General features: G+C 51.7%; 4 protein-coding genes across 4 annotated transcripts; 2 read left to right on the forward strand and 2 right to left on the reverse strand.

The window, feature by feature from the left end:
* Positions 1-892: 892 nt before the first annotated feature.
* Positions 893-1,909, reverse strand: J4E85_011183 (uncharacterized protein; the record flags this gene model as incomplete). Its single annotated transcript, XM_051475386.1, has 2 exons — positions 893-1,427; positions 1,641-1,909. 2 exons carry the CDS (start codon positions 1,907-1,909, stop codon positions 893-895), a joined length of 804 nt encoding a protein of 267 aa, XP_051320833.1.
* A 2,990-nt stretch (positions 1,910-4,899) lies between these two features.
* MUS18 (UV-damage endonuclease) lies at positions 4,900-7,248 on the forward strand (the record flags this gene model as incomplete). Its single annotated transcript, XM_051475387.1, has 2 exons — positions 4,900-5,556; positions 5,608-7,248. The coding sequence occupies 2 exons, from the start codon at positions 4,900-4,902 to the stop codon at positions 7,246-7,248; spliced, it is 2,298 nt and encodes a 765-aa protein (XP_051320834.1).
* A 6,929-nt stretch (positions 7,249-14,177) lies between these two features.
* J4E85_011185 (uncharacterized protein) lies at positions 14,178-16,763 on the reverse strand (the record flags this gene model as incomplete). Its single annotated transcript, XM_051475388.1, has 1 exon — positions 14,178-16,763. The coding sequence occupies one exon, from the start codon at positions 16,761-16,763 to the stop codon at positions 14,178-14,180; it is 2,586 nt and encodes an 861-aa protein (XP_051320835.1).
* Positions 16,764-20,119: 3,356 nt separating this feature from the next.
* Positions 20,120-21,356, forward strand: J4E85_011186 (uncharacterized protein; the record flags this gene model as incomplete). Its single annotated transcript, XM_051475389.1, has 2 exons — positions 20,120-20,377; positions 20,427-21,356. 2 exons carry the CDS (start codon positions 20,120-20,122, stop codon positions 21,354-21,356), a joined length of 1,188 nt encoding a protein of 395 aa, XP_051320836.1.
* Positions 21,357-22,807: the final 1,451 nt, after the last annotated feature.

Consider the following 22,807-nt stretch of genomic DNA (forward strand, 5'->3'; position numbering starts at 1 on the left):
ACTCCCTGCACGCGTTCCAGACCCTCATCGAAGTCATGTCCATTTCAAGTTTCGATATTCCAATGTTTCAACCATCACATGAAAGAAACACAAATGTGTTCCATCGTTCCCTCGCCCACACGCCCAGCGTTCCCGCATCACGCACGCTCTTCTTTTCTTTTTCTGTCGCGTTCGCATAAGCCGTCGTGGTTCGTTGATCTCGGATCCGTCTGATCCGGTAGTGGTACGCAGCGCCGTTAAGTGTCTAATGCTCGCGGTGCTGTGTAACCAAACTAGCAAAACCTGAACTCAGCCTGATCGTGATCGTTTTAGTTGCGGCAGTTGCTTTTCCCCTATCTGCTATGATGCGGAGGACCCTCCGCAGCCGCACGCTACCTTCCCCACGAGATTACCTTAGCCGGCGATCAGGCATTGGTGGCAGTGCGTGACGTCGTGGCTGCTACCGATGATCGTCGGCGGTGCCGTGGCTGTGATGACGATCGAGCGCTGTCACTCGAAGTCATCAGAGAGAGCTGGAGTAGATGGAGTGGTTGCAAGAGTCGCAATGCTATACAATAAAATTAGTGCTTAGAAATATGGACGTCCCCGTTATTGATACCAGGCTTAATATTTCACATGCGTTCAAGCACGCATGGGCCAGAACATGTCCCTGCTTCATACAAAGTTCCTCTGCTAACTACACGTCGCCGGTCTCAAACGACAATATCAGTTTGACAAAGGGGACGACCTAGATACATTTTTTCTTACACCTCGAAATCATACCCGTCCCTTGCTCGCCTGAGCAGCGCCGTGTATCTTCAACATGACTTCCTCGTCTTTCGCTGGTCTCATACAAGATTCGCGGCCCTCCATAAAGAGACAGTGTATATGTGAGAGACAATCAGACTTGCGATCAATCGCTTGCAAGAACCAGCTTAGGAAGATCGTTCCGATACCAAATACCTTTCGGCCTGACACGGCACACATCCCTAAGATGAACTAAGAACTCCTCTCTAGTAAAGACTTCTCGCCTTATCGCCGTGCCTAAGCAACACAAGCAGTAGAACTCCTTCTCCACTGCTAATGGCACTGGGTCAATCGCCGGAGCCCAGACAGAGCACATACCCATGACTGTCATCTTCGGTACGACATCCACATCTGTAAGGTGACCTAGGTAGCTAAACCGTTGCTGTGCCTTCATTTCGCCAAGGAAGATGCGACGATTGATCCAATATGTGTCGTATCGATCAGCGCGAAGTTCTGGCTGATGGGGACACACCTCATCGACGTATTCCCAATCGTACATTTTCTCCTCTGCCTTGACCCAGAATCTATTTACCCCATTCGTCAACGTGACAGGTAAAACCCGGAAATGGGGCACCGTGTTCAGATTCTCATGTCCTATGTCGCCAACGTAGCGGACTACCGACTCTTTACTCGCGGGCCGCCTGTGGCCTATATCTAGACAGCGAAGACAGAGGCGTGTGCATGTGGGTAGGTAGATTATTTCTGCTGACCTCCCGCAACACTTCTTCCCACGCCTTTTGAACGAGCAGCGTCGATGTCGGAGCGTGAGAAATAACATCCTCGGTGTGATATGCGCCGTATCTCGTATCGCTATCATTCCTTTCACGGTGTTCGGCGCCCATTTCAACGCGTACCGTAGCGGCGACTCGGTGTCGACGAGGTGCATGGCGAAGCGGCAGCAGCGTCGGAAACGCATCGTGTCTCTGATGGTAAGATCTTCGATGATTTGGAGGAGGATTTCTGTGGGGAAAATTTCAAGAGACCCGCAGACACGGTCTTTGGGTAATGGGTCTGTGAGAGTGCAGATTGGTGACATGCGGTCTAGGAGGCCGTCGAGGATGAGACGTGGCGCCTTGTGCTCCAGAGTGAGGGTTTCGATATGGATGTCTTGGAGAGATGCCATCGTGGCTGCTGGTACTGCGCAAACGCTGGTATGATGGGCCGCGACGTTTTTGGAAGAGGCTAAGAGGTTTGTGAAAAGAGTTTACGGCTCAGGTTACTCGTACCCGTAGGTGTGATCAACAGAATATATACTCGGCTCTGTTTCACATTATTTTCGTGTGGCTGTGCTGGCAAAACCATACCATGGTTACCATCCACTTCATCCCATGGTGCGGCCATGACACCTTAACAACGAGCCACACATGCCTTCTGCGACCAATATCATATGTAATATAAGGTACTTGTTAGCTACATAAGCCGTATATATCGAGAAGGAGGAGTGGCTTTATGTCGCATACTCGTTTTGTGGTACTGAGCTTCACTAGCTTGTAACAAAATCAAGTCCAGATATGAGACTTAGCATGGTGGGTGTGCAACAATCTGCGACGCAGATCCTAGCTACCTCTGAGGTATACGTTGTCTTGGAAACGGTCCAACTATCGAGATTTGATAGTGTGCGCGTGCAGAAAAATGTGAAGAACAAGAAGATGAATGCAATATGGTATCAATGAATGTGAACCCGTGCTTGATGTTAAACCCCTCCTTAGATCTGAGGGCAATCGCACCTCACAAACCACTCCCATCTTGAATCCACCCCCGATCACCATGGTAGATTCTTGATCAAATTTTGAGGTTCCCTGATATCTGAACAAAATCCGGGAATGTCATCGATGTAGAGACTGTAGTAGGTGGTCCTAACAAGAAGCTCATTAAGATTTGGTAGCCTAGACAAGGCAGGCCCGACAATAGCTATATATCGACCAGACTTGAAGCATTTTGTAATGTTTTCGTCCAACGTTAAAACATAGTCCCACGGTATATTGGCGTCCTTGTAATGATAGGGGTTGCTACAGTCGAACGTCACAGAGCGAATATGGGAGGCCAGCGGGCCTTGTGAGATGCGCGGTAAGCTGCTGAGACCAGTTTCGCTGAGAGCCACTTTGATTCGCTTGTAGTGCTTGTGGCCGTAGTATCGTACAACTTTGTTGTTGAGATCTTGGCAGGTGAGGCGAAGCGCCTCGCAAAGAAGTCGGCGAGGGCGTCCACTCTTCTCGCAGCATAGGATCTGGAGGATGAGCTCTACCGGAAGGCTAGGAAGGTTGGCCGCCATGATTGCTGCTACTGTTCAGTTGGTACTTGGAGAAAAAGGAAGGCGCGACACCTACATATACTGTGAGGTGTGGGATAATGTAGCCTCTACGCAGTCGTGTATCCGAATGTATTGCGCGCAGTCTGTTGGAGAAGTTGGGTAGCTCGGTGAGCGAGGTGATTAGGTAAAGGTAACCTTGGAAGAATGAGCCCGAGCGCGCACATCTAGGCTTGCGTCATCAGCAGCGCAGTGAAAGAGGAAGGAGCGCCTGCGGAGCACAAACACCGTGCACTTGTACTCGTTCGTTTGAAATCCAGGGCACTCCACTCCTGCTTCTGTCTCTATTGGGTTCTGTGGAAATCGTTGTCGATAGCAGAGCAGCTTTGGCAACCGCACGGTGTCGTCTCTGGTACACTTGCTTGACGAGAAAATTGTAGCGCGGTATGAACGGACTGCATGAAATGAGGGCCAAGTCGGAGAGTGAGTTGTGAGGATCAAAAGAGATATCTCGAGCATATCTAGGTATGAGCCCTGAAGAAAGCTACACACGAGGGCTGATATTCGATCCCCTTGGGTACATCAGCAAGCTTAAAGTTCTTGACAGCCACGTTGGCGAAAAACTTACATCTTTACTTAGAGACAGCATGTCTAGTTTTACGAGATTTTTGCCGCTGGTAGAAAACGTCGCAAGATTTGGACACGTTCTTGGTGATGCTCACACTTGCCTATACACATATCTGAATACATACATAGGAAGAGACCAAAGACGCGATACACACTGTAGTTCGGAAAGGTAGTAATCGCGTGGTTTATAGCGTAGGGTGCGTGATCGTATCTATTGAGCTCCACGGGCGACGAGGTGAGGTAAGGTGAGGTAAGAAGTAGGGGGCAGTAGAAGTATCACGAGCAAGTAGTGTTTAGTGTTACAATAAAGATGTGAACTTAGCATTATGCTTTAGAGAGAAGAAAAAGGTCGTTGGAGATGGTCTGGTTGTTTTGCGATGCCATGGTTTGGAGAACTACACGTGTAGTCACTTCAACATTAAATTGACATGTGGTATTGTCATGTCGTTTTATAAATGCAGGAGGATTCAGGACAAAAAAGTGATGAAGGCCATGGTGGAATGTTTCTGGAGACGGCTGTGCTGCTATGATCTTTTAGATACCTAGGTAGTTTTGCGATATAATCATAAAGTGTTCTGTTTCTGGCGCTTTTTGTGCAAATCCTGACAGAGACCGAGCTAGTGCTTTCAGACACCATCGTGAAAGATTGATGTAAATGCGCTGATGACGATTGAACCCCTTAGATCGCGATATATTCAGGCCATTAGTGGACCGTGTGTTTCAGTGGATCTTTGCACAAATAACGATTGTGCATACACATTGTGCACAGCATGCCGTCCTGCTACGGGCGTGGCCAAGCATCACAATTGCGATGGCGCGTTGAAGAGCGAGACATGTAGCGATAGCGTCTTTGATGAGACTAGACGTATGCAATTGTGCTCGTGATGGGATTGCAGAATGCGAAAGATGGGATCTGGCATGAGATCGGGCGGGTTCGCTAATCGTAGCCGATCGGGTCTGAGCCGATCTCAGACAACACCAGCGTCATACTATCAAACCTCAATGTAATGACGTAGTCGCGAGCTCGACGCGTTAGCCACCCAACATGGCAATAGAAGCACGGTTCGCGGGTTTCAGCCTCCTCTCAATAAACTTGCTGTTCCTCTGCAGCGGCATCACCTGAGTCCGGACACATGCTACGTTCCCTTCACAGCATTTGCTCTCGTGTCGCATTCCATCCACCACTCCGAGCGACGGCAACTTTACAGAGATCGCGCGTGATCTCCTATCTTCCTACCATGCCCCCTAAGCGGAAGAGATCTGCTGTAGCAGCTGCGGTGCCTACGACCGAAGAGGCGCCCCCGATGGACCGATCACAGATGCGCCGAACAGACGTGCCTTTGCCGTCAAACGTCGCGAAGCCTCCTCGTCGCCAAACGACGCGTGGGGGAAAGGCTGAAAAGACCGACCCTAATCTCAACCCTGACATCCTCGATGGAGTCACTGCATTACGCGCATCGCCTGACGGACACGAAAGCGCCGCGCATGATGCTGTGCTGGAATCTGCCGTCAGCAACGGTACTGCGAATGAGGCGAATACTGCATCAGGTGCGCCTGCGAAGAAGAAGGCGCCCTCAGCACCTGCCACAAACGGCGATGCGCCCGTGGCGAATGGCGCCGCCCCTGCAGCGAATGCTGCAAAGAACAAGCGAAAGAAGGCCGGCGCCCAGCAAATCAAAGTGGAAGAGGAAGACACCAACAACGGTGCCGTGAATGGCGTAGCTGGAAATGTCACTGCACCTGCAGCCAGCACTGGGGTAGCGGCAGATCCCGACGATGTCGATAACCTCGAGGCTGAGGACGAGGACGAGGCAGAGGTCCAGGAAGCCCTGTCGAGACCCCCACCGGTCAACTCTGAATACCTTCCTCTTCCGTGGAAAGGACGACTTGGCTATGTATGTGTCCTGCAGGTACCTTTTAATCTAAACTAACGAATGTGCATACAGGCCTGTCTCAATACGTACCTCCGCAGTGCTACCCCTCCCGTCTTCAGCTCCAGAACCTGCCGCATCGCGAGCATCATCGAACATCGCCATCCCCTGAAGGACCCCTCCCAGCCCGAACATGCCACTAAGAATCGCCCCGATAAGGAACAACCAGCGGATGTCGCGCGGGGCATGAAATACGTTGAAGAGATTGGCCTCGCTAATGCGCGGGATATCATCAAGATGGTGCGCTGGAACGACAGGTACGGCATCAAGTTCATGCGCTTGAGTAGCGAGATATTCCCGTTTGCAAGCCATGACGAGTATGGCTACAAGCTTGAGCCTTTCGCTGCCGAGACGTTGCGTGAAGCAGGCAAAGTGATCGGTGAGCTGGGTCATCGAGTGACTACTCATCCGGGCCAGTTCACACAGTTGGGCTCCCCGCGAAAGCAGGTCATCGACAACGCTATGCGTGATCTGGAGTATCATGCTGAGATGCTCTCTCTTCTGAAGCTCCCAGAGCAGCAAGATCGGGATGCTGTCATGATTCTACATCTCGGTGGAGCATATGGCGACAAGCCAGCCGCCATTGAGAGGTTCAAGGAGAACTACGCAAGGCTTCCTCAAGGAGTCAAGAACCGTTTGGTGCTTGAGAACGACGACGTTGTATGGAACATGCATGAGTTGCTGCCTCTATGTGAAGAGCTTAACATCCCATTCGTGCTCGACTACCACCATCACAACATCCTCTTTGACGAGACTCAGATCCGTGAAGGTACCAAGGATGTCATGGATTACTATCCCCGTATTCTTGCAACATGGGAGAAGAAAGGGATCACGCCTAAGATGCACTACTCTGAGCAAACACCTCCTGCGATTACTCGCACGAAGCGGAGAAAGCATTCACCCCGCGTCATGACATTCCCTCCCTGCCCAGACACCATGGACTTGATGATCGAAGCCAAGGACAAGGAGCAGGCTGTATTTGAGCTCATGCGAACTTTCAAGCTCCCAGGCTTCGAAACCTTCAACGACATTCTGCCACATACGCGCCAGGATGAGAACAAGCCCTGGAAGCCCAAGCCCAAGAAGGCTGTCAAGAAGAGCAAGAAGAAGAAGACCGACGAGCTCGATGAGCTGGATGCGAAGATTGAAGAGGAAGAGCCAGAGGACGTACCCCCACCCATTGTACCTGACGAGGAGGTAGGCATGGGAGGACCAGAGGGAAGAGTGTACTGGCCACCAGGAATGGAGGACTGGCTCAGACCCCCAAAACGGATCATCAAGAAGAAAGAAGACGGCGCCGCTACGCCAGCGAAGAAGAAGCGCAAGACCGCCGCTGACGCGGCCTCCATAGCAAGTGAAGCCGCTCCACTCGAGGATGTCAAGACGCCCTTCAAGACACCAGCCAAGAAGGCCGCACCAGCTAAGCGAGCAGCAGCTTCATCGACTAAGAAGAAGGCAGCAGCAAAGTCCGTGCCAACACCTTCGGCGTCAGACGAAGAGGATGATCAACTTAGCTCACCCCCGCTTAGCGAAGGGACCGAGGACGAGGCTCCTGCTGTGCAGAAGCGAAATGCACGCCCTGCCGCAACACGGAAGAAGTCTGGCAGGGCCACGGCACAAGTAGTCTTCCGAGGGAGCAAAAAACGCAAAAAGTAAACTAAATGTCTAAATAAAACGTCTTATTTAATATAGGTTATTTAGCTACTAGTCTAATTACTAGTAATATTAAATTTAGCTAATACTTTATCTATCTAACTATCTAAACTAATAGTAACTAAACTCTAGCTTATAACTTAATATACTACTTTATTATAAGTATATAGTTCTACTTTATAGTATTAATATAGGCTTTTTTAGCTTATATAAGCGCTATTACTTTTTATATTATATTCTTAAAATAGTTAACTTCTTTATAAATTCTCTAAGTCTCTAAGTAACTTATACTTATAGATATTAGCGTTATATATATATATATATATACTTTACTTACTAGTATACTTACTAATATAGTGCTTAACTACTTTAAAAATAATAATATAATAATCTTAACTACTAAGATTAGTAGTAAAATATATAAAGTTTTCTTAGCTTACTACTTTAGTTTTTAGACTATTTTAAATAGTCTAAAACTAAGTAAGTTAAGTTATATATAAGATATATATTATAGACTTAATATTTATAATAGTATATAAGTTAGAAAGTATAATAGAGTTAAGATAAAAGTAGTAAGATAAAATTTTATACTACTTATAAGCGTTTTAAGAAGACTTTACTTATAGTTATTATAACTATTTAAGTTACTACTAAACTTTAGTTATTAACTAAATCTTTCTACTATTTTATAGTACTAGCTACTACCTACTTATCTAAAAAGTAATATTATAATACTATACTACTAATTTTAAAACTAAAAAAATAATAATTAGTAATTATATATAATTTATATAACAAACGCGCAGAATAATAAGTAATCTTCTACGGCACAAGTAAGCTACAAGGAAGAAGCGGATGAAATGAGCATGTAGACAAGTGTATCACTAGTCTCATCGGTAACCCCAAGGCAGCTAGTAATGTCAATCCAATGTATGAATACGCGAAACTCGGTCCTTCAAACACGAAATAGCGACATCCAAAGCATAATTCACATCATCTCGGTTGTACGAGGCGTGTCAAAGTGTGCTTGTGCTAGAGGAAACAAACCTCCGAAGCCTGCTAGATCCTTCCCTTCCCGCTTCAGGCCGTTGTCCCGCCCCCTTCCTTCCCGGCCTTGTCCCCCTCTTTCGTTCTCCGAAACACTTGTCGTTGCTCTGGCCTACTTTGCTCTAATTCAGTCTTCAATGCGCCCTTCCCCACATTATTGACGTAGGAGCCAATGGTACATGTCGTGTTTCTCGCGCTTACCTATCTATTCACCTTCCCAACCTAGCTGGAGTGGCCGGAACGCATGGTACATACATACGAACATGCGTTCGCTGGGGGGAAGACACGAACGCATAAACGTGCACTATGTGGACCTTGACATTCGCTAGAGGTGGCAGAGGGGGAAAAAGGAAAGGGAAGCAGATAGGTGCACAGCCCAGCCAGCCACCTCCACGTCGTGATACCCCTCTCACCACACCACACAAACCCCAATCCAATGGGGAAGATAGTAAACATGTTGTGTAGCAGCGGCTCAGAAGTTCTCGAAGCGGCTATCGAAGCACGGCCCGTTGCTGTGCCGCACTAACCGACGGTTGCCGAGGCATTCCGCATATCTTCTTAGCACCTTCCATTGCATATCCCACGGCCGGATGGGGGTTAAAGGTCTCGTCCGAAGCGAGCAAACATGTCAGCACTTGTTGTTTTGCGGGAGAGAGACAGACCAGGCAGAGAGAGAGAGGGTGTGGTAGGGGAAGCAGGCACAATCACAGCACAGTGCATGAGATGCGTCGATAGCTTAATCGATAGCTTCACATGCATGGTGTCATGCATGGATGTGTTGTGAAGAGGTGATCACTGGTTCTAGGCTAGCTGGCTGGCGAGGAGAGGGGAGCTGCAGATAGATGCAGGACCACGTCGGAGGACATGGACTAGAAAAGGGTAGGAGGGAAAGCTGTTAGTGCGAACTCTAGAGGATAGTCTGGATAGTTACTTTGAGGGGTATGGTGGTGGGGGGGTTGATCGTGGTGTGTCTTGGTTTCAGGTACGAGTCGCGTATTGGAAACCTTGGAAGTGTGGGATGGGGCATTCATGCGTTGTAGTTGAGAGAGAAAGGGTCTACCAAGACCGTTATCTGTGGATATTTCGAGAAGCCGTTGAGATGTATGGGTTCTTTGATCCGACGTGTATCCATTTCCCTCCTTCGCTCCACTACGATAAAGTTCAAACGTACGATCTCTGGTCTGTTGAAATCCCACCAATGGTCCTTCGCAACTGGGTCGGTCGATTTACAAACTGATTTCCCCTAGAGCGTCGCTTGGTTTGTCAACACCAGATGCTGGGATCTAGAAAGACCCCCCCTTCTAGTGTCCGTCGATCAACGATGAACAGCCATGACTCGAATCTAGGCCGTGTCTATTGTCTCTCTCTTGCCCTGCTGCCAATCAACCCCCAGTCACCTGCTTGCTATCCGCAATCGGTTAACTTCCCGCGGCTACATATCTGCAGGTCTATCTGCACAGCCTTGCACAGATTGAGGTCCATGCCCGTACCATGTCCATGGACTCTTGAATCGAACATTCGGTGCGCTAGTGGTTTTATTTTTGCATTGACGATGTGATATATCATGGGTCGAGTGATAGTTACGAGGGGCCGGTAGCCTATCCCAAGTCGTGGCTGAGCGTGGGCAGGGGAGTTGGATGTTTTGCTCGGCTGCCGTGCGGAATAGCATTGCGCCGGTGGCCCGTCTTGAGGCCGTACCGCCGTGGCTGGAATTTGGAGGACCATGTGGAGAATCTGTTTCTGGATGTTTGGTCAGCAGCAGGCGGTGTGGCGTGCTTGTTTGTTGAATTGCAGTGAGCGAATGATGTTTTTGGCGGTTAAGGCGCCGCAAGCAAAGACGATTGTTTCCCGAGGAAGAACGTCTGAACAGTTCGTGTCAGTAGATCATAGCCGTTGTAGAATAACCGAGCCGTCTGAGCAAACTCGCGTCGAGACATGATCTTCGGCACTACACACTGTGTATCCGCGGCTTCTAAATTCGCATTGCCATCTTCAACTTATCACCTTATCACCAACGAACTTGAAAACATGTCGTATATGACGCGGTGTCGTTGCGCTCAGACCTACAGGATCCACATGCGATAAGAACACGAAGACTGTGCTTGTGCTGGACATGGAGAAAATGGAGAAAGGCCGAGCTTGTGAATATCTACGCGAGGGGCCTGAGCTCAGAGAGAAAAAATCATCAAGCGCCTCGGTGTCCGTGCAAGATACGCACAGAGGAGTTCAGAGGATCCTTTCGGCATCCTGATGCACGGTTGCAGTGGAGAGTGCATAGGCTATGCGGTCCGGCAGTCGTGAATCTCGATGACAGGTGCTATGATGTAGGAGGCTGACAGAATGTGGTTGTACAGGACGATGATGAAGAATACCAAGACGATCATCATAAGAAATTTGAAGACAATTAAGAGCAGGAATCGTTGCGATGTACTGACAATCGCGGTTTGCGTGCTCTGGAAAGACGGCATTACACCTTGAGACAGGTCTGTGCTCGTTGGCGTATCTACCATGACGTTATGGCCGTTGGACGACGGTAGAGGTTCACGATGGTCATTTTGCCCAGGAGCCGGTACGCAGCTATCGCCATTAGGGTCTGTGAGGCTTCATTCTCCTAGTGACGTGCGTGTTCGTGGGGTTGAGCGGGCGTCAGACCCGATAAAAACCATGATGAAGGCGAGATGGGCGTGACAGTCGGAAGCTCCGGCTCTCACGACGCGCAACAGCACATGTTTTGTTCTTGTAGCTTTTGGGACTCTTCTTTACACATGTATTTCAAGATGAACGTTATTACCAAGAAACTACTGCAGCACCGATGTAACCAGAATACAGAATGCGTACGTGTTGCTCAAGTCGGCAGCGAAACGGAAGTCGCGGCTTAAGAAACCACGTCAAGAGCCTCTATCGCGCCTTCACGATAGCTGCTTTTTCCTTCAGCCACAACGTCACCATTCCAAACGTCTCAGACCAATCACTCTGCTCCGGCTCTCCATGGCTACACTCAGCAATGCGCACCCGAAGCACACACATCCACTACACATCTCACCAGCCGTTTCGGCCCTTTGGTGATCGAGTGCAGTGGCCCGCCCCGCGATCACCACCATCGTGCGCCTCACGCCCACTACCCTTTCGCACACAGCCCAACGCAAGGCCATCCGCACCCCATCACGGAGCCTCCAGCACCGTATCCAGTGGAGACAAGCAGCAGATAAAGCGCATTCTCTCCACAAACTACCGGCTATGCTACTCCGCAAAAACTAGTTGTGGTTGTTACGTACAAAGATTGTTTCCCCAGATTTATCACATGCAAGACATAATCCGTCGAGCGTCTGTCAGACAAACTCAAGCTCTAAGCCGCGCGCCCAGCGCAACCGTCTTTGTAGATAATAGCCGATGGCCGCATTAGGCATTACGCCCGGCTTGAGTAAGGGGGGGAACTTGCAAGTTGTAGTGCAAGTGCAAGCGCCCGAGAGGCGTTCTTTTCGTGGAGGTGTGACGAGACGAGCGGTTCCTGCGTATCCGACATAGTCACCACACCAAACCGCCGCAACGCGTCTGGCGTCGTGCTTGCGCGTCATCTCGTCTTGGTACTTTCTTAAACCCGTGCGCTGGTTGTTGCGATACTTGGGTTGCTAACAATAGGCATGGCTATTGCGACAATAGCGACAGGCTGTCGGTAATTCCGAACGAGATTTGTTAAGGTTACCTATATCCCAGGGAAGGGAACTGATAGACCACGTTAATAGAGACCGACTATCCCCGAAATGCGTCGGCGGAGTGAAGATCTCGAGTCACGTTCTGCTGCGCAATTGGATTCCATAGCGTCGGGAAACTTGTTACTTCGAAATCCGCGAGTATTTCCTAGCGCTGATGATGATGGGGCTGGCTTTCATGCTACACTACCCTTTTGTTCGTCTTGGCTTGTTCGGCTCAGCTTACTTGCTGCCTCTTCACCATCGTACTATAATAGTTCAAGTACCTGTCCGAGGAGCGAAAAGATGGAGATGCACGCACGGAGATTGGAGGGGGTAGCGCAGGTAATGCGACACCAAAGAGCGCTGGGGAAAATATCGAGGGGTAACGTTAGTACGGAGAGAGGGGCAGTTAGTGAGAAGCGTGGGGTAATGGGAAAGCGGTTGAATTCGTAGTATCGAAATGCCCCGTTACGGGCTGCGCATGAATTACATGTCCGAAAGTATACAGTTTCGAGGCGTCCAACAACGGGCTTCTCTCCGCCTTCGTGTCGTTGTACTTCCCCCTCTCGGATAGCAACTGCGGCTTTCTGAAATTGGACTATACTCTGGTCCCCGCAATGCGAGAAGCAATGCGCCGACGTCGTTTCTGTGTTGCGATGCACGGGGATGACGTGTGTGACTTGAAGGCGCATGGATGGACTTGTTTGCTGGTATGATGTGGTTTGAACAAAGGAAATAATATGGTGTTTGAACGTACATGAGCTGAGCCATAATCCCACGCTGTACCTGGCAGAAAATCACTGCAGATCGCCGTTCGGATGTCCAGCGCAGCACAGTAGACAGGGCAAGCTGAGCCGGAGCGAGCGAGCCTACCATCCACACGCGGGTACGTACCATCACCACCCAAACTACTCACGCATCGGCATCGCCATTGCTACATGTGCATTCCGCCTCTCTAAAAGCCATGATTCTTTCTTCTCCCATCCAAAGAGGCCAGTCGCAATATTTCGTTGCCGTTAACCCGGCATCTCCGAAACCTCGATTCCTTTTGCCCCGTGCCGCCGCACTGCCACTGCTGCCAACGCTGTCTGCCGTTCCGGTTCGTCAGCACTCTAATCCGCCATAACCGCCTCTTGCGCGCCACGGCCGTTCGCCATCGCCGTGAAACCTTGAACCCGACTGTGAACCCTGACCCTGCGCAAATGTCCTGTTGCGCAAGGTAGCGCTGTCTTGTAATTATGGTGTCAGTGTCAGTTGTTACCACCGTTACAGCCTGCAGGTCAAGGCATCAGCTGGTGCAGGCATGTGAGATGCGCATCTCTTTTTGAGTAATCATGTTCGCGTTGTTTGACTGGCCGGCGTAGTACACCCTACCAAACTTTCTGCCATGACGATGTTGATCGTTTTTTTGGGGGGGTGACATGTGGTTTGATTTTGCTTTCCGTCGCCCGTCTCACGCCCGTCTCCTGTCAGATGCTTGTTGTGCATGTGGACGGCGCCCGGCAATCTACGCAGGGTTGAAAGGACCGACATGTCCAAAGTCAGCAAGTTGTACGATTTGCTGACCGGCGCCGAACCGGTGAGCCTCGTCCGAATGATGGCCTGAGGACGTCTTTTTTTCTTTTCGTTTTTTTCGTGTAACCGCACTTGTAATCCATTGTAGTGGTAGAACTCCGGCTCGTGCAGCCTTGCATGGTATAAGCGTTGGGATGCATGTGCAAGACCGAGAGTACGATGTCTGTGCAGAGCCCGATCTGGCTGAGGTTGCGCAATCTTGTAAAGATAGGAAAATCGGATGAAAGCCTTCCAGGCTGCCCAGGTGGTAGAAAGGATCACGTGTCTATTGTTAGGTATGGAGGGAAGGAGCGAGTGGACGTGGGGGTTGAGCAGAAGAAGGCTTTTCATTTCATTTACTGCGTGCTGTTGTTCACAAAACTTCATATCGTTGCAGGGTATGCCGCATAAACTGGTCGCTACAAAAATATACAGAAAAATGATGCCGCGACCGAAACCTTGTTTCCCAGGGTCGCTTTTCCCAACCGACCCAATCATGCCAGAATCCCATGAAATGTCGTAAAACCTGTTCATGCACGTTTTTCCTCGTTGGTAATGAGCTCCGCATGTGTGTATGTGCTCAACCTCGTATGTATGTGTGTGTTTGTGTGTAGCTTGTGTCCAGCAAAAGCGTCGTAATCAAAGCACAATGTACTCCCCGTCCACGCGATCCATGGCTCTCCTCCATCGGAACGGATGCTGCATGTTGCTGAAAGGTCCGTTCTGCCTCGGTACATGCACATCGCCGTCTGACCATTCGTCATCTTCGCGCCATACGCGTTCAAGCACTTCTAGACCGCTCAGGTTGTTGAAGAAACCGCTCTCGCGTTGGATCTCTACACACCGTTGTCGTACCACAGCGCGGTGTTCCGGATCAACGCACTCAGTGCCGATAATGAACAATGGCCAGAGTAGGAATTTGTTGACACAGCTGGTGATGCCGATCTGGGATATATGGTAAAGACCCTGTGAAACAAGATTCTGGAAATTCAGAGTCGAGGCGGGGAGAGTCGGTTGTGCTAGGCGTTCGGTGTAGAGAAGCGCTGCATAGCGGAAACTCTCGCTGATGTGGAGAAGCGCAGCCTGTTCTGGCGACATGGCAAGCATGGAAGACGTTGCCTCACAAGATGTGGAGTGCATGTCGCCAGGTGACGGGAACTCCCATTCTTGGAGCCGAATGCGCAGATCGTTCCACTCGCTCCAGAACTCAGAGCGGGGATCATCGCGTGCAGATGTGAAGGGGTCGACGTGCTCGGCAATTGGCGTTCCCCAGCCATTGCCATCCATATTATCGAAGCTGAAAGAATAGAAGTCTTTGACTTTCTTGGGTCGGGGAGAGGATGTAGGCGTGTCATCGTTGTCGCGTACCGGTCGGTTCTGACTAAGCAGGTTCAGTCGTCCAAGTCGTGCAATGAGTTTAAACAGCCTGCCTTCGCAGCCAGAGTGGTGTTCCATTGCACCCAAATTGGCGCTCAGGTTCATCATGTCGAGCGAATCGCCGCGCACTTCGATTTCTCGGTCATTGACTGCAGCAGTCATAACGTCGAACCAAGTGAAGAAAGTCTCGATCCACCCAACAAACTCGGACCGAATTGTCCTGTCGCGAAGACTTAGCAGTTTCTGCACGCCAGCAAGCTGGGTCTTGAACTTGGTAAAGCCGGAATCGCAGACATGGAAGAGACAAAGAATCAGAAGCGTGGCGAGTACGGAGTCGTCCTGCGAACCATCGTAGTCGACAAGCTTCTTGTTGAGGAGGGCAATAGAGTTGGCCTTGTAGTGCTTCTCTTCGTCGGTTGCCTCGCCATGCATCTCGCGTAGCTCTCGTGTTGTCATTTGCGAGTAGGCATGATCTGGTATGAGGCGTGTGTCATGCAGTACACTCAACCGTCGTCCCTCAATACCTCCGCGCATGCGCATGTTGTTGGTAGCGAGAGCACCGATGGCATTCTGCAGCTCCTCGTTGCGCATGGCCAGATGTATGATGTGCATCCGGTAAGGGTTCGTATGGCTATCAAAAGCCACCAGCACCGGGCATATAAATTTGTCGTAGTAGTCCAGAAGGGATAGCATCCGCGGGGAAAGGGGCGAAGCGATGGTAAGGCTCTGAGGAATAGAAGTGGTGAGCGACAGTACGTCTTGAGACAGGGGGCCAGAGCCATAGGAAGACATACCCTCCGACGGGAGAAAGGAGAAACCGGGCTGGAATCCGTTGAAACTCGAGCTCATCTCCCCCTCAACAAAAACATCCTGAAACACAACAGGGCCCATAGGTTGCGAAGCTGCGCTCACTTCGGGATAGTCGTGTATACTCTGATCTGAGCTGACGCTGGAGCTCATGTCGTCACCAGTAGGTAATGAGCGAGGCGCCTCATGGATGAAGTAGTGGTCCAATGAGCCCATTGGCGCCTGGTCAAATGGCTGGTAGCGTGGTATCGACGGGTCTGCAAACGGAAACTCATCGACGGGTGTGTTTGGGAACTCGCTCGGTGAAGGGAAGTCGCTATCGCTGTATGTGCCCAGAGATGCCGAAGATGCCGACATGCCGTTATCCTCGAAAGGCACATGGAGAGTGGTTTGCAGTCTTTGGAGAGGGCCCCTGTGAGGCTGGTGATGTCTGAACTTGGTGGCTTGGGGATGTAGGAATTCGAAGTGTTCCCCATGATGTTGCATGGGATAGCCCATAGGAGTAGACGGAGTGGGTATGGGTATTGGGCTGGTCGGACTGAAGTACTGGTATTCCTGGGGTGCAGAGAACATGGGACTTGTAGGACTCCTTGGTGAATGTGCACCAAAGTCGATGCTGGCACGGTTGTTGAAGTTGTGCTGATGTTGGTGGTCACTGGAGGTGGAGGTAGTGCTGGTGGAAGCTATCGAGTTCATCCGCTGGGCTTTTGGCTCCTGTGTGGCAGTTGAAGGAGGCGACTTTGCAATAGGCAAAGACATGCCTCGAAGCTTTCCACGGCTGGCTACTCCCACGCCCCAAGTTAGAGTGGTACGGTATCCGGAGCACTCTTTCCCAATGTCGACGCACGGCCCACAGTACGGGCGGCGTCGATCACACTTGACTTGACGTTTCTTGCAAGCAAAGCAGTCGTCCGTGGCTCCAGTGGCAGGAGCTCTTCTTCTTCGTTTCCTGGGGGCAGCAGCGGCGGTGTTGGTGTTGGTGGCGGTGTTGTCGGGTTTCTGGACCTCAGCAGGCTGAGTGGTGTTGGGAGAGACGGCCATGATGGGTGTAATAAAAGAGTTCGTGCTATTGCAGTACTCTACAACGTTGCATCTGCAGGATGTGGATCGTGTATAGTAGGTGTATGAACAGAATAGACAAGAAGACGAGGGGTGATACTCAATGGAGCATAGAAGGTCGGCGTCACGGTGGGTAAGTATTATTTTGGCTCGACGGGTCTGGGTAAAGGAAGCTTGGTCCCCGTCAGATAAGGTCAGGGCCCTAGCTTGCAGGGCTCTGGTTCTGCCAAGATGAAGGATGCAAAATGCCGCGGCATACTCGACGCTAGGATATTAAGAGAAGAGGTGGTCATCTTGAGAGATGTGCATGAAGGATGTGGCCCGCAGCGAGTAGGCCAGGTGCCCGCATGTTCTCGCAGCGGCAGCGAGGCTTTGGCTGTGGCAACCCCTACCACACCCCACACGGTGACGGCGAATTGCAGGGCAGGGCGAGGTAGCGTCGGGTTACATCGTGGAAAAATGGTGGCACCCCGGCAGCAGAGCAGGGTGGATGGCGACAGAGGCCTGCTGCAGGACGGAGAGGGCTGGACGCCACCAAGACTCCACGAATGAGAGGCTGCAGCGCACACGATCTGCTACCGGCCGCTAAGTTCGGAGCAGCTACGAGGCCACAGCCACTGAGAGAGCTTGTGTCGAAGGCTCCGGGGTGAAGGCGTCCAGGGCGTCTTCGGCTCGCGAGGTGCTGCACAGCTGCAGGCGGCCAGCGCTGGCTGCTGCTGATAGCGTCAGGGCCAGCATGGGCAACGTGAGCGCCCGGGCGAATGACCGCACGCAAATGGTCACGGAGCCGACCGAGGCGATCAAGGTGCCGTCGCGAAGACGCATCGAAGCTGTGTAGAAGGGCGCCAGGACAGCCTGGCATGGCCGCGCTGAGGTTTGCCAGTGGGAGCAGGCAGCGACAAGCCGCCCGCTGTGAAGCCTCTGCCAAGGCCAGCCCTGGACGAGTACGTAAGGTTAAAGAAACGGTCGCTCATTGACAGGACGACGACGACAGGCCAACCCCGCAGCCGACACTGATCTGCCGCAAGGCATAATACAGTAAGGATTGGGAGGGCGTGATGCAATTTGCGCACCTCTGCACGCGAAGGGCACGTCTGACGGCGCGGATATTGCGATGACATCGAGGACTGAGGACACGGCGGGCCCAGGCGTGGATGATGCAGAGCTGCACGCAATGGCCGGGGTGCCTGGCAGTACCGGACGACTGCCAGCACTGCGCAGCTGTCGTTGCTGCTGTCGCCTGCTCCGCATGCCTCTTGGCAGAACCGTTCTTGTGGGACCCGCTGTGATAACAGCCATGCGGGCCTGATGAGCGCGCGATATGACCATGGCCATCCGACTACCACCCCCACGGCGACTGCGACTGCACCCAGTCCGTCGCACTCCCCAAACACCTCATGAGCTCATGAGGCCGCCCTCCGCCCTCCGCCCTCCCTCATCGCATCTCCCAACAGCCTCACCCGTCCGGACTAGGCAGTCCATGATGCCGTGGCTGCGGCCGCCGCACAGGTGCCGAACTCCAGCTAGTCCAGCCGTCACCCACCTTATTCGTGTGCGTGCCATCCGTCGTCGAATGGCGTCTTCACCGATTCACACACGCTAGCCTCATCATACCATTGTGCACGTGAGCGCCAAGTCAGACATGCATCGGAGCCATGCGCTACTTTGGTATGCTGGCTGCGCTCCACCACTCAACGATTTGTCTCAGGTAACAAGCAGCTTCAACTTCCCGTCAGCAGATGGCTTTTGTGTTGCTAGACAAGGTTTCATTCTCAGACAGGTCGCTAGCCGTCCGTACCTGGGGAAGCAGTTCACCGTCCATGCGCCTGCGCAAATGTGCACACGCGGGGTAGTATGGGGATACGAGCCAGGCCTCGTTTGCCCACTTGGTACGTCTCTCACGAATTCGTCGTGTCAGTCTGCCCTCCTTGTCCGCAGAAGACCCGCGTAGGGTCTCCTGATTCCAGGCCTTGCTATCGCACCGAACAGAACGGAGAGCCTCACGGATGCCGGCAAGAGGCTTAGCTTCTGCCAGGCTAGACAAAATGATAGGACAGTTGCGGCTTCTCACATTCACTCTCAAGCTCCGGGCAATGTCCGACAATCATCCCACTATGATGCATCAAACGTTCAATGCCTGAGGGTCGGAGTTTGTCCGACACGTACGAGTAGAGCAGCTACGCCATGCTGTGGGACATGTCTCGAAGCGAGCGGGCCATGGCTACTCTTTAAAATCCTCATCTCCGCCCTAGCCAATTCTTCCGGCGCCAGGTAGAGTTGTACAAGATCTCCAGGGCTCGCTTCCGGGACCCTCAAATCTACGATGCCCGGCCCGACAGCAGACGTTTCAAAGACTCTGGCCAGGCCGAGGCAGTCTGTATGGAGAAATGCTTCCGTGTTTACATCTTGAAGATCGTCATTTCGCCGGCACTTGGTAGGGAACGACAGAAACGAAGGCGCCCGCAAGCGCTGGATCTTGAACAACCGGCGGCTGCGGTTGGAACAGCGACTAGGGCTCCTCGGACCTCTATTTATGGTCTCCACTTGAACCCTGCGCTAGCAACCAGCACCGTCGATAGGACCCGCTGGGTCTTGGGTATTAGCGTCGATATCGTCTGAACGCATCCGGCTCTTGCACACGCGGACACTGCGCTTTCCAGCGACGCAGAAGAGCGGTCTGATGGTTGCGGTTCGACACAATACTGCGTGCAGATCCGCTAGATACATATCTAGCACGTGAATTGACTATTGGCTGTGGTGGAGAGCGCTTGACAGAGTTTCGGCTCACTAGCTGGAAGCGCCCTAGCTTGCACAGGTAATTTCGACTTCCCACGACGCCATGGAGCTCTCGTGGAGACGAACCTGTGGCCGTCGATGGCGCAATTCAAGTGCACAATCGGAAGTGGGGAGCGAAGGGAGAACTTCCCGAGTATCCCGCCTGCTCGAGAGTCGCGGTCTTTGAGAGACGTTGATGTCAGAGACCGATATCTGGAAGCTTCGTGGTGCAGCGGATGCAGTTAGAGCGTGCCAAGATTTCAGTGAAAGCAGATGTCGTACAGTAACTCCATCTTGCTGGGAGTCGGATGCGATCTGAGATGCCAAGTACTACAACTCGCTTCACGATGCATGAGATGCAATGCTCCACGTTCACGATGCTCGCGTGTGAAGTGTCGAAGCTTCTTCCTGGGCAAGGCTGGAGCTCCAAGCTCGGCTCTGGTCCATGCATAACCTGATCCCCGCAAACATCAACCCCACAAACCGTCTGACAGCTATGCACGTCATGTCCTACCTCTGAATGCAACGCCGAGTCGCCTACTACATCCAAGCAGACTATCGCCATGACGTCCAAGTTCTTCTGCCTCCGTTCAGCGCGTCTCGCTGCGCGTTACCCGTGCCCGCGACGAACATTTGCTTCAGCCGCCTCTAGCCGCGCAGACCACGTTCGCATTGTGGAAGTTGGGCCACGCGATGGGTTGCAGAACGAGAAGCAGACAATACCGCTGGCGACCAAGATAGAGCTGATTGAGAGGCTGGCCAAGACGGGTCTGACTACCATCGAGGCTGGCTCTTTCGTCTCGCCCAAATGGGTGCCACAGGTGAGCCACGGCTGTTGAAGCTGAGGACATGCGCTGACCACCAAGCCAGATGGCCAATTCGGCTGAGATCCTCGAACACGTCCTCTCTCGAACGCCCCAATCGCCGCATCCGATCACGTACCAATGGCTCCTTCCGAACGTCAAGGGCTTCGACAACTTCCTCTCCATGTGGCAGTCCAAGTCGCAGCTAGGCCAGGACGCATACCCAACACCTCCACCATCTCCCGGCACCGACAACGGACCAGCCCTAAACACCTCCTCCTCAGACCCCAACGCCATGCCCTCCGCCTCCTCCGGCGCAGAAGCCATGAACGCGAGCCGCGACGCCCAAGCCCCCATCCACGAACTCTCCATCTTCACTGCCGCGACCGAATCCTTCACACAAAAGAACACAAATTGCTCCATCGCCGAGTCTCTCCAGCGTTTCGAGCCCATCATGTCAAAGGCAAAGGAAATGGACCTCAAAGTACGGGCCTACATTTCTGTCGCCCTCGGCTGTCCCTACGAAGGCCCGGATGTTGACCCACACAAGGTCGCAGAGCTAGCAGTGAGCTTACTGGAGATGGGCGCAGACGAGATATCAGTTGCAGACACCACGGGCATGGGCACCGCACCGAAAACCCTCGAGCTACTCAAGACGTTGAACGCCGCTGGTGTGAACAAGGATGACCTAGCACTCCATTTCCACGATACATATGGTCAGGCGCTCGTCAACTCCGTCGTTGCTCTCGAACACGGTATTCGCACGTTTGATGCGGCGGTGGGTGGGCTAGGTGGCTGTCCATTCAGTCCTGGTGCGACGGGGAATGTTGCAACAGAAGATTTGGTGCATTGCTTCCACAGTTTGGGTGCGAAGACTGGAGTTGATCTCGAGGGGCTGGCAGAGGTGGGCGAGTGGATATCGAAGGAGTTGGGTCGGGGCAATGATAGTAGGGCGGGCAAGGCGACGTTATCGAGGCTGAGAAAGGCGAGGGCGTAAAAGGGTTGGAATGAGAGTTTCGTGTTCAAGTCGGACTCCTGATTGAGGATGCTTGATTATCTTGATGCAGACTCATGGTAGTGGGCCTGCACAGTCATTGCGAGGAGGCTCATTTGAAGTCTCTGGCGCTTCGGGGAAGCCCCCTCGCAATGACTGTGTAGGCTCACTATCATGAGTCTGCATCTGCTTTCTGATTTCCGCTCGAAGCGGAGAAGACTCTTAAAGTGTCAAGATCAGGTTAATGAATCAACGTTTCACGTTGATCGCCTGCATATTCAAGTGCCGAGTGCAAATCGTGCTGGATTGGATTTAGTAGAAGTTATTGTTGTCTTGACATGTCCGTGATAGCCACTTTATCGAGAAGTGATAACCCAGAATTCCAATGTCAGTGCTATACCGTCTAAAGTGTTCCTAAGACGCTCCTTCTCTACATACACCGCGATACCACTAGCCGCCACACGTTAGAGTCGTAATCTTCTGCCCATACGACAGGCCTTGCATCCCAAGCAAGTACCAGGCAATCGAGCTGTCTCCGAGAGCCTTTTCCTTCTCTCCCCTCCATGATACAGAACTCACGCCCTTATTACATTAATATTCACACCTTTCTCGGTAGATCTCTTCTGCCTTCTGATTCTATACCACAAATCAAGACACTGCACCACCGAAAATATCAGAGCATCCTTCGCATCAACATGACCATCACCTCCCTCTGCATGCTCACTACCACAGCCCCTCCTACCGTCCACGTACTGATACAGTCCTCTACATTGCAGCATCTCCACCCCTCCCCATCTACCTTCCACTAACCTCTGCCTTACCCTGTCTACCTTCCTCCTCTCGCCCTCCCCTAACCCCCTCACCCCCTAATTCCCTTTACCCCCTCAACCACCCCGGCATCCCCTTTCCATTAATCCACATCAGCAACACCATGTGCAGGAAGAACAGGACGCATACTGCTATCCACAGCCAGATGAATCCTTTGAACACCATTATCGTTGTCGCAGACGTTTTAGAAGGAGTACGATATGTAGATATATCGTTCGACTGTGGAGGAACAAGGCAACGTATGTTTTTACGTCGGGACGCACTTCCAAGATTTTCTTGTGTGGTGGTATGATGGTGTTGTGGTGTACGGTGTCCCTTGTCCGGATGTTGGCAGTGTTTAGATTTATAGGTAATCCTAATCCTCTGTCCAGTTGCTGTTGAGAGAAGTAGCTAGGGTAATTTAACGTGGAAAGAAGGGTATTGCTACATTCACATCCTGAGCTTACCGTGCTTTAAGAACGAGCCCACATACTTTCGGTTCGTGATTTCGCGTATTTTTCACTCTGTACCAAGGTATGCAATTGCCATGTGGGTGAGCAGGTAGGCCTTGTTCACCCCGCCACGTATGTAGAAATACGTCCATTATCATGCTTATACACACGACAGACAGCATTCACCCACTCACA

This window comes from Alternaria conjuncta (assembly GCF_024043145.1).
Source record: "Alternaria conjuncta strain BMP 0040 chromosome Unknown scaffold_31, whole genome shotgun sequence".
Lineage (NCBI taxonomy): Eukaryota > Fungi > Ascomycota > Dothideomycetes > Pleosporales > Pleosporaceae > Alternaria > Alternaria conjuncta.